The sequence below is a fragment of the Orcinus orca genome, chromosome 3 (assembly GCF_937001465.1).
Source record: "Orcinus orca chromosome 3, mOrcOrc1.1, whole genome shotgun sequence".
In the NCBI taxonomy this organism is placed as follows: domain Eukaryota; kingdom Metazoa; phylum Chordata; class Mammalia; order Artiodactyla; family Delphinidae; genus Orcinus; species Orcinus orca.
In genome coordinates this window covers 5577723-5589148 of record NC_064561.1, presented here as the reverse complement: position 1 = coordinate 5589148, position 11426 = coordinate 5577723, and the positions used below count along the sequence as shown (strand labels likewise).

Here is an 11426-nt window from a genome sequence, read left to right as displayed (position 1 = left end):
TTTGGAGGAAAATATCAGGATGATGGAACATGTGGGAGCTTTCGTGAAGTCTTCGGCAAGGTCTTATGAGATAGACACAAGCTACCTCTATGTGCTCCTTTTTTTATACATTTATTTATATTTATTTATTTGGCTACACTGGGTCATTAGTGCTGCACATGGGCAGTACTCTGTCACGGTGCATGGGCTTCTCATTGCGGTGGCTTCTCTTGTTGCGGTGGCTTCTCTTGTTGCGGAGCACGAGCTCTAGGTGTGTAGGCTTCAGTAGTTGTGGCTTGCGGGCTCTAGAGCACAGGCTCAATAGTTGTGGCGCACGGGCTTAGTTGCTCCGCGGCATGTGGGATCTTCCCGGACCAGGGATGGAACCCGTGTCCCCTGCACTGGCAGGCGGATTCTTAACCACTGTGCCACCAGGGAAGTCCCTATGAGCACCTTCTTAAAGCAGAGTCTAGCACCTGCTCAATTTTGTGAGATTGCTACGGCTGAATTCTCTGCCCCAATCTAAAAGAGGAAGTTAGTACTGAGATGGGGAGATAAGATTGGGATTATCAGAGATCCGGTGGGCTCTTAATGCCTCAGCCTTTCAAGCATGGAACACTGAACACTGCCTGTCTATTAGGCACAATTAACCTCATTGGGAAGAGCCTATTGGCTGAGTCTTTCTGCCCTCTAGATTGTAACCTGGGGCAAGATAGATGCTGTGGGGCTGGGCAGGCACAGGTCTGTTGCTAGGAGACAGGATCCAGCAAGATTGGGCTGCAGACTCCAAGATCCTGGTGAGGTTTGGAGAACCAAATCACCGAGGCATCCAATCACAGCATTCCATCCCTCTGGGCACAGTGATTGGTTCACAGCTGGACATGTGACTCAAATGGGCCAGTCAGAGGGTTGTTAAATTCTAACGTGAGGAGTTGAGGGGAAGACCCCCACCCCTTCCTTTGGGGCTTTAATCATTAGGATTTGCGTTTTGTTTTGTATTGTTTTTGCTTTTGTTTTTTGCCACTGCTTGGACTGAGAGGCGGCAAGGGAGAGAGCATGCCTGATGAGGAATTAGCAGGCTTGATGTTAGACCTAATTACAGACTTTCTTGTTTCTAAGTCAATAAAATCCCTTTCTGCTTGAGCAGATACAGCTGGGTTTCTGACACTTGCAACAAAAATACCCAAGACAGGGCTTCCCTGGTGGCGCAGTGGTTGAGAGTCTGCCTGCCGATGCAGGGGACGTGGGTTCATGCCCCGGTCCGGGAAGATCCCACATGCCGCGGAGTGGCTGGGCCCGTGAGCCATGGCCGCTGAGCCTGTGCGTCCAGAGCCTGTGCTCCGCAACAGGAGAGGCCACGACAGTGAGAGGCCCGCGTAACGCAAAAAAAAAAAAAAAAAAAAAAAAAAAAAAATACCCAAGACATTAACAAAATGTAGGCACTGTTTATTGAGCTGCAGCCAAGTGCGAGGCCCTGTTTTAAGAATGGTATATGCGGGCTTCCCTGTTGGTGTAGTGGTTAAGAATCCGCCTGCCAGTGCAGGGGACACGGGTTTGAGCCCTGGTCCAGGAAGATCCCACATGCCGCGGAACAACTAAGCCCATGCGCCACAACTACTGAGCCTGTGCTCTAGAGCCCGCGAGCCACAACTACTGAAGCCCACGCGCCTAGAGCCCGTGCTCCACAAGAGAAGCCACCGCAATGAGAAGCCTGCACACTGCAATGAAGAGTAGCCCCCGCTCGTTGCAACTAGAGAAAGACTGCACGCAGCAACGAAGACCCAACGCAGCCAAAATAAAATAAATAAATAAATAAATAAATATATATATATAAAAGAATGGTACACGCACATTTTATTTACTCCTTGTAACCACTCCATGAAGGAGGAACTGTTGCCATCCCCATTTTACAGATGAGGAAAGTGAGGGTCAGAGCAGGAAATCATTTGCCTAGGGACAGAAAAAGACAAGTCTGCTGCTTAGCAATGATTACCATCGACAAAATGTTTTCCTTTAAAATTTAATGTTTTCCCATGTTCAATACTATTTTACTCATCTTATTTCATAAGTCTTTTTAGTTTTTGTAGTTCATATGAAATGCCTTTTCTGGGGGGTAAGTGGGATATAGGAGGGATAGACATAAATCCATAGAATACATCCAGAATCATCATAATGTAGTGTCTTTCTGTACTGAAGACATCTTGAGTAAAGTTTCTGTTTTTTCCTGGCAACCCATCCGGGGGCTGGTCAGTTCCATTGTTAGAAAATGCTTCAAGTTGTGCTGAAATCTGCTTCCTTGTAACTCCTACCCATTATTTCTAATCTGATGTCTCGGTTGTTGAAACCATTCCTAGAACCAGGCAGGAGTACACATAATCCTGCAACTGGAGCTACATGGAATCAAAGCAAGCTTTCTGAGCTTCCTGGCAGGCAAGGCAAAAAGGGAAAGCTTTTTGTACATGTAGTCCGGTCAACAAGCAGACCGGCTTTACCAGGAGAGCCTAATTTTATCCTAGGAATCATTGTAGGATGGGTTTATTGCAGTGGTTCTCAACCAGGGGCGACTTTTTCCCCCAAGGGACATTTGGCAAGGTCTGGAGACAATTTTGGTTGTCACAACTGGGCGGGGGAGAAGGAATGTGCTACTGGCATGTAGTGGGTAGAGTTCAGGGATGATGCCAAGCAACCTACAATGCACAAGACAGCCTCCAACCGCAAAGAATTGTCCTATCCAGAATGTCCATAGTGCCGAGACTGAGAAAGCTTGTTTTATCATGAGGCAATTCAGACGAGTGTCATCTACATCATTAGTGGAAGCAAGCAGAAGAGGTGTTCTGCCTCTAGCAGACCCTCTCATGGTCGACATGGATACCATGACTGCAGCCGAAAGGTCCATCTTGTCCCCGTGGGACCCCAAACTGGACTCCTCTCCTTCCTGTGGAAGTGACAAGCTGGTCTCACAGGACTGCTGCCCATGGGGAAAGGTCTCCTGGCCAGGCTTGAGGTTGGCTCTTAGTGGCCCATTGGATTGGGGGCCTTGGTCTTTAAAGGTCTGTCTACAGGGTCAGGGAACCGTGTTCATTCCGTGAAACCAGATTCTCAACAGCCTGCAGAGGCAGGGCCCAGGCACGGCCACCAAGGCCCATCTTATCGTCCCAGACAGATATGGCTTCTTGGTGGTAATTCATCAGACCCCAAGACTTTCAAGGTGGGGTGCTGTCCAAGGTACTAGTCCTTGACATACTTGATGTCCTTGACATACTTACCAGCTTCAAGTCTCCACCCCATACTCCTCCTTTCCACCCTTTTCATTCTGTCTCTGGCTGAACGCCTACCCCCTTGGGCCTGATCACATGCTGATGACTTTTGTTGATGTGCCCCTGGACCCAGCTGTGATCTGGGGGCCAGCTGCCCAGCCAGCCAGTGCACCAACCATTCAGCTTCCAGCCTCTGCTCACAATAGGGGACATTGCTGGGCCATTCTCAGCATGTCCACCCTTTCATGCCCCCTCTGAGCCTCACCCAGTCTCTCAATGATTGAGCTCCATCCTACACCCTCCTTACCTTCATCCTTGGAAAGGAAGCTCTCCCTTCTTGACCCCCAGCCACGCACACTAACCAGTGTGTACATTTCTCATTTACAACAATCTAATGAGAGAGAGCTATTGTTTATCTCCATTTTACAGATGAGCAAATAGAGGCTCAGAGGGGTCAAATGACTTGCCCAGGACTACTTTCCAGGACATGGAGGAGTCAGGATTTGCACTCTGTCCATTCAGCCCCAGGAGCCTACATTCTCAACTTCTCACCACGCTGCCTCCGTTCAACACTGTAACTCCATCCTCCCACACCATTCAGAACTTTTGGCAGCGAGAATTCCCTAGTGGTCCAGTGGTTAAGACTCGGCGCTTTCACTGACATGGACCTGGGTTCAATCCCTGGTTGAGGAAGTAAGATCCCACAAGCCCTGTGGCACAGCCAAAAAAAAAAAAAAAAAGAATAAAAGAAAGAAAGAAAGAACTTGTGGTATCACCTGAACACCTTACAAGCGTCAGACCACCAAGCTTTTGCACAGACTGAGATGGCCTCCCTGCCCAGAGTGGGATGACACCCAGGGTCTGCGGAAATTCAGGGCTTCTCCATGGAGTCATTCTCTCCCGTACGTTCTCTCACCAACCCCACAGGCACCCTATCCTCTTTCATGGCTGACTGATGGAAAGTGGTGGGATGTTGCCAAAGTGGTGTTTATTGCTGGCTGCGGCATGGGTAGGTAGGGGTCTGGGGGGCCCGAGGGTCCACCTTCCCAGCCCCACAGCCCCACTGGCGAGGGGAGCCCAGGGGCACATGACTCTCCTGGAGGTCGTCCCATCTCAGCACTCCTGGGCCCTGGTACTTGAAAGCAAACTCATCCTTGTTTAGGGTTGAGAAGAAGCGCTGTCTACCCAGCGGGGGCTCCGAGTGGCTATACTTGCACTGTGGAGTCAGGGTGGGGAGCCTGGCAGGGCAGCCTGGAGGATGGCTGGCCCACCCTGGCCACCCTGTCGTTCCCGCACCACCTTGGGAACATCGAAGAGTGGGGAACGGCTGATGATTGGGTCCTGGGGAGGTGGGCAAAAGGGAACCCCAGGTTGGGCTGACCCAGGAGCTGGATGAGAAGCTGGAGAGAAAGGAGGTGGGCCCCTGGAATGCCCCCAGGGCTGGGTTGACCGTAGGTGACTCTGAGCTAACCCCTGGCTTGGAGTATAACTGTGGCTGGTGATACGAAGCTGACCCTGACATGACCCTGGGGCTGAGCTAGAGATGACCTGGGACTGGGATGACATTAAGATGACCCTGAGCCTGGGGTGACCCTAGAGTGACCCTGAGCAGACTTGACAGGAACTCTGAGTCTGAGTTGATGCTATAATTTTCCTGAGATAACTCTACACTGATTTCGGGGGTTACCTGGTTAGAGAGATACCCCTCCCCCCCACACCCACGGTAGCATCTCCTCAGTCATGGAGGCTGGAGCTATTCTGTGTGGCCTCAGCAGCTTCTGGTTCATGGTTAAAAAAGCTGTTTCTGGAGATTTGGGAGGGGTGGCTGAGCTGAGGGGCTGAGGGGGGAAAGGCAGGGCCCGGGGGAAGGGACATGGGAGACTAAGGATGGGGTAAGGGTTCAAGGGCGACGCCTGGGCTAGTGCTGAAGTTGTCAGGGGAGGAGGATGGATTCTGAGGCGGGGAGGATGGGGCAGCCAGGATAGGGCTGAGGACGCCAGGGGCGGGGCAAGGGTAGACTAGCGAGGGTCAGGGGCTGGGGGGGAGGGGTGGGCAGGAAGAATAGGCTAGCTGGTCATGGGGCGGAGCCAGAGTGTCCCAGAAGAGGAGGGGTAAGAGTCAGGAGAGGGCGGATATGGAGAGGGGCGGGGCCAGACCAGAGGGGCGGAGTCATGCAGGGGTGGGGCCATGACGGGGTGTGTGGGGAGGCGCTGGGAGTCACGATCACGAAGGAGTGGGGTTGTTCAGGGTCAGAGTTGGTAATCTTGGCTCATGGGGTGGGATCTAGCCCTTCAGGAGGCGGAGCCTGACTCGGGCAGGGGGCGGGGTGGGATTGGCCGGGGGCGGGACCATAGATGTGCCAAGAGCGGGGCTTCCGAGGTGGGTCCCGCGCTCACCGCCTGTGCCCTGGGGCAGGTTGCTCTGCAGCAAGCGGAGGTTGAGCGCTTTCGGCGGCTTCTGCATCCCAGGGGGTAAATAGTCTGTGCCCATGGAGGTCTGGAAGAACTGTCCGAGCAGCGACGGCTCCCCTAGGGTTATGTGACTCTGCAATTTCTCATGAGGCATGTGGCGGCTGGGTGGCTTGGTCGCGGGCAGCGGCTGTAGGACCACATGGCATCTGGGAAGCTCCCGGTGTCAGGGATGTCCCAAGGCCAGGACGGAGGACAGAAGTGGGCGCTGTGAGACCTTGGACGGCTCACACTCTCTCTGGGTCCCACGTGATGGCGCTGGGAGTTGGTACTGTTATCTCAATTTACAGGCAGAGCCACTGAGGTTTGGAGGGTTAAGCGACTCACCCTACTTCACACAAACAGATCCAAGAGATGCCCGCACGCATGTCAAGCTCCCTCCCACCTCAGGGCCTTTGCACTTGCTATTATTCACTCTGCTTGGGAAGCCCTTTTCCCTGACGAGCCCTGCTGCCTTCTTCCCCTTCCTGCTGACCTGGCCGTGGAAGAAGTGCGTGGAGGTGGTGAGGCTGCCCGGACCAGGGCACCCATTTCCTTCCGGGATGTGCGACTCCGGAGTCAGGTCGTGGTGAAGAACAAAAGGCTCTGCCAGTGGCAGAGTAGGTCCTGAGCAGCTCTGAGAGGCTGCTGTGGGAGTGAAGGGCAGGGCAGGCAGCAGGCTCTCACCTGGCTCCCGGGCATAGAAGTGTTCACCCTTGGTGGTCCTGTCGTGGAAGAGGCCATCTCCAGGTCGAATATTCACACAGTGGATGTGGGCTGAGGCCTGGGCCTTGTCATACCTGCAGATAAGGAGGTGGGAGAAGGAGGACCCATCTGATCTGGGCCCATGCAACTCCCAGGAAAAAGGAGAGAGGGACGGGCTTTCTAATGGCCGAGCTGTGGGGTGCTAATCGTGGGAAGTGTGGCATAATAGTGGGTCTTGCCTGTGGGTGATGGAGAATTCAAAGGCACAGCATTGGCCCTAGAGCCTTAGGTGACACATCCCACATGTCGTTGAGAGCCGTTTGCCCCATCTTGGTAGTAGGCCATGGTCCCTTTGTACCTGTCTGGGGGCAGAACCTGGGGCCTGTAGGCTTGTTTCTGCTCTGCATACATGGGCCCATAGCCAATCTTGAAGTCTCCCAGTTCTATGCTGGAGGAGGCCTGTGGGAGGACAGAGGTGGGAAGGGCAAGACCACCCAGCGCCCACCTCTGCTCCCCCTGCCGCCAGCAGCACCAGCCCAGCCTCAATTTACCCTCTTACACGTCAAGGCAAGTGGGCCTGGAAGGGCCTGGAACTGTCTCTGGTAGGAGGTGCTGTCATCCTGTCTCCTGTGCTCCCACTCCCAAAATAATAAAAAATAATGAGAACAAGGGTGTTCCTTGGTGGCCTAGTGGTTAGGATTCTGGGCTTTCACTGCTGTGACCCGGGTTCAATCCCTGGTCGGGGAACTGAGATCCCGCAAGCCGTGCGGTGTGGCCAATAATAATAATAATAATAATGACAACAAGAATAACTACCAAGTTTTGAGCCCAGTACCTAGGTTAAGTGCTTTGCGCCTCATTTGGGGGGCCGATATGATTCCCCCCCCCACCTGAAGCCTCCTTGAAGCTCGGAGAGTTCAAATAACCTGCCAGAAATAATAGAAATTCAGAACCAGGTGGAGTCAAATTCAACTGACAATCCGTGAACCCAGCTTGGAGGGTCTCTGACTAGTGATGTCTACCAGAAGGTCCTGTGTATCACAGAACTGGAAAATCATATGAATGACAGCGACCCTTTGTTGAGCGCTCAGTATTTGACAGGCATATTCTGCACTCGGGGCCCTTTCGGCTTCACCAATAACTATAAAGTGGGGCCCTGTTGTTGCACCCACTTTGCAGGTGAGTGAACTGAGGCTGGGAGAGATCGACTTGCTCAGAGTCACACAACTACTAAGGTCGCAGGGCTGGGGTGGTGGTGGGGGACACTTAGCAGATTTGTCTGACCCCAAGCCAGCTTTCATGACTTCGGGCCACCGCACAGCACCCTGGAGAGATTCGGGAGACATGCCTATTGTGTGGATGCGGAAACTGAGGCTTAAGGAGCTTCCAGTGTGTCTCAGCCTCTGCACTACTGACATTTGGGGCTGGATAATTCTTTACTGTGGAAAGCTCTCCTGTGCGTGGTAGGATGTTTAGCAGCATCCCTGGCCTCCAGCCGCTCCCTGATGGTACCGCCTTCTCCCTCCACCCCCACGCCCAGTCGTGAAGACCAAAATATGATCCCCAGGCATTGCCAAATGTCCTCCGGGCTGGGCACAGAATCCCCGCTCGCCATGAGAATCATTGTGTTGGGTAAATTGCCTAGGGTGCCCGGGCGCGCGCTCACCGAAGAGGCAGGAGGGCTCGCAGAGCTTCGGGGAAATGTCGTGGAGCGAGAAGAACTCCTGGTGCGCGCTGGGCGGGATGGGCAGCTTGGCTCGGTCGCGGGACGGCACCGAGTCGCGGTCGAAGATGAGGCGCGCGCCGCGGATGTGCTCGCTGGCGCGCTCCGGAAGCGCCGGCCTGCCGCAGTGGGCGCGCGCGGGGGAGAGGCCGGTGCGGGCGCGGGAGTCCGCGTGCGCGTGCAGGTTGCTGGCCTGCATGGCGAGCGTGCGCTCCCGTGCCAGTTCCCGCTCCCGCTCCCTTGACAGCAGCGGTGACGCGGGCGCATACGCGCAGTGCGTCTCCGACAGGAGCTCCCGGCCGGCCCAGCGCGCGTCCTGTTGGAAGAGGGACGCGCGCGGCGGTGGCTGGTACAGCGGCCCACGGGTAACGTTCCGGTAGGCGGGAAAGTCCCGGTGCGACGCGGACTGCTTGGCGTCCACGTGCAGCCGCGGGTCGGGCCCCAGCGCAAAGTGCGAGGCCTTGAGGAATTCCAGCCAGGACATTGGGCACGGCAGGAGGGCTCCCGCGGCCATCGCGGGACGCAGCGCCACCTGTGAGGGCGCGGAGAAGGGACTGAGCAGGTGCCCGCGGGGGTCAATGCTGCCTTTTACTCCTTTCTCTGTGCCAGGCACTGGATATCATAAGAAACAGGTGTAGGGGATTCCCTGGTGGTCTAGTGGTTAGAACTCCGGGCTTTCACTGTGGGGCTCGGGTTCAATCCCTGGTCAGGAAACTGAGATCTCGCAAGCCGGTTGGCACGGCCAAAAAAAGAAAAAAAAAAAGAAACAGGTGTAGCCCCTCTGCCTGCCCCCAGGGAATGTAGAGCTATAAGTCATCACTCATACGGCACTTACAGTGTGCCAGGCATGGTTCTAGGCCCCTAGAGGGGGGTCCATCATTAACAGACCAAGAGCCTTGCTTTTGTGGAGATGGTAATGGGGCCCAGAGGAGACAAACAATAATGTATAAATGTAATCACATAACTTGCAGAGTCAGTTACAAGCTGATAAGTGCTGTGGGGAAAAAAGTCACACAGGGTAGAAGGATGGGGTTTCGGGTGGAAGGGTTGTAGTTTTAAATAGTCAGGGAAGGCATCACTGAGATGATAGTTGAGCAAAGACCTGGAAAGAGGGGCAGCAGGGCATTTGGGTATCTGGGGGTAAGAGCATTCTGGTCAGAAGAAACAGCAGGTGCAAAGGCCCTGAGGCTGGTGCAGAGAAACGGGAAGAGCTGTAGAATTAACCACTGCATTTGACAGTTTGCTGCCAGAACCCACTCTCCTCACTCTCAGTCAGTTGTCGAGGCCATGGCTCTCCGCTCCTTCATGTCTGGGAACCCACTTCCGTCTCTCTGCCCAACCCTGGCCACTGTCCCATCTCTGCCACACACCCCCTCACTGGTTTTCCTGCGCTCTGCAGTTGTCCCAGGTCCTGACTATTCTTTCTGTCCTCAAGCTGTTTGAGGTTTACACACCTTCTACTCATTTCTCTGGGCTTTTAGCTCCGGGCTCCCAGCACCCCACTTAGCCGACTGCGACTTTCTGGTCTTTGCTCAGAGCTGAGGTGTTTCCCTCACTCTCCTCTCTGCACCTTAGAGACCAGACCCTTGGATGCCACCAGCACCCCTGGCTTAGCCTCTTCTCGTGTGGGAGGCCCTCCTGGATCACTTCAGCCCACAGCTATTTGCTCATGTCAATCTCTTTAGAAAACACATATCAAAGGTTTTAACGTGGCAACCACTTCAGCGTGGAGGATTTGATGTCAGAGGCCGCTGATGTCCATTATCCCCATTTCCCCAGGTTTTCCTCTAACACTCTTCTGCACAGGATAGGCCGAACCGTCTGAGTCACTGTACCACTTAATGCCACTCCAGGGCTCATATACCTGCAATGTAGCCTTAGAGACATCTGTGCTCTCCACCTCCAGCCCCAAGACCACCAGGAACACACAGGTATTTGAACACATAGGGCTTGTTACCTGTTGCAGCGGGGAGGGCGTACGCTATGGACCTATCAGACTTGGGCTCGTCTTAGGTGCTTCCTGGGAGGTTTCGGTTAAGCGGGGCTTTGCTCTGTGTTGGATTCTTTTACCGGTTGGAAATTTGACTTCCTTGTTTTGAGATGTTCCGACAAATAAAAATAATATATAAAAACATCAGGACAGGGAAGGGGGGCGGGGAGATGGGAAGTTGATGCTTAATGGGGACAGAGTTTCAGTTTGGGGAGATGAGAGCGTTCTGGAGATGGATGGGGGGGACAGCTGTACGGCAGTGTGAATGTACTTAATGCCACTAAGCAATTAAAGATGTTTAAAATGGTCAGTTTTATGTATATTGTACCACAATACAAAAAAATTTTTTAAAGGAGAAAGCAATTTCTTAAAAAAAAAAAACAACTAACAAACAGATGAAATAAAAATGTAAGGGTGGTGAACCTGTCCCAGTTCATGGTGCCCTAAATCACCTACTGAATGGGATCTTCCCTTCCTCCCTCCCTCCCTCCCTCCCACCCTCCCTCTCCTCTCCCTTCTTTCCTCCCTCCCTCCCTCCCTTCCTTCCTCCCTCCCTCCTTTCCTTCCTTCCTCTCTCCCTCTCTCTTTCTTTCTTCTTTCCTTTCCATATAGTTGACATAACACTGTGTGAGTTTAAGGTATACGACATACCGATTTTTGATACATTTCTATTGCAACATGGTTGCTACTGTAGCCTTAGCCAACACCTCTATGGTGTCACATAACTATCACTTCTTTCTAGTGTCTGCAACAATTAACATCTGGTCTCTTGGCGGGGTTAATGTTTATAATACAGTCCTCTGGTCTGTCGTCCCTGTACTTTGAATTTGAGCTCCAGGACTTATGTAGTCAGTGGGTTCCTTTTCACTAAATTCAAGCAAAGTGTTGTTTTGTCCACTGGGTCGAGGTCCCATTACCTGCTCCCTAGCCCAGGGCTCTGCTGAGGGCTTTGGCCCAGCCAGGTTGATGCAAATATACATTTTCCCTGCCTGCTGGGAAAAGGAGGACCCAGGAGTTTGTAGATCCTGGATGCTGTCAGGAAGCAAGGGGGAGAGGTAACACCCTTACAGAGAAACAATAATTTGGATCACAAAGTCTAAGGAATGAAGTAAGATTAAAGCAGCGATTGGCAAAGACACAGAAGTCATTTAGATTAGCCAGGAAATGTCTGGTTGCTGTTGTGAGTTGGACAATGTTCATGTTTTGTCTGTGTTCAGACACCATGATGGAGTGGGCTTGTTTTGTCTTGTTCAACCACGGTCACAGAGTGGCCTTGTCCAATGTGGGCGTTCTGTGAAATGCTGTGATCGCCAGGCCAGGCCCTA

The 11426-nt window shown here is 53.1% G+C and overlaps 1 protein-coding gene across 2 annotated transcripts; it reads right to left on the bottom strand.

Moving 5' to 3' along the window:
* Positions 1-1810: 1810 nt before the first annotated feature.
* TEX45 (testis expressed 45) lies at positions 1811-8625 on the bottom strand. Of its 2 annotated transcripts, XM_012535688.3 has the most exons (9): positions 8051-8625; positions 7617-7632; positions 6940-7026; positions 6747-6847; positions 6371-6483; positions 6180-6289; positions 5633-5834; positions 4955-5040; positions 1811-4452 (listed from the first exon to the last, which is right to left on the bottom strand). In XM_012535688.3, exons 1-9 carry the CDS (start codon positions 8623-8625, stop codon positions 4225-4227), a joined length of 1518 nt encoding a protein of 505 aa, XP_012391142.1. In that variant the 3' UTR covers positions 1811-4224. The 2 variants fall into 2 exon arrangements, 1 of the variants encoding a protein (XP_012391142.1); XR_004475475.2 differs by lacking the exons at positions 4955-5040; positions 8051-8625 and having other exon boundaries at positions 5633-8044.
* Between the last annotated feature and the right edge of the window lie 2801 nt (positions 8626-11426).

Bases quoted from the DNA above. Each gene is read 5' to 3' on its own strand.
- TEX45 (XM_012535688.3), bottom strand. From the start codon at position 8,625: ATGGCCGCGGGAGCCCTCCTGCCGTGCCCAATGTCCTGGCTGGAATTC. The intron at 6,848-6,939 runs GTAAATTGAGGC...GTCCTCCCACAG, and splicing joins TTGCCTTGACGTGTAAGAGG to GCCTCCTCCAGCATAGAACT. The intron at 6,290-6,370 runs GTGAGAGCCTGC...TGCCACTGGCAG, and splicing joins CTTCTATGCCCGGGAGCCAG to AGCCTTTTGTTCTTCACCAC.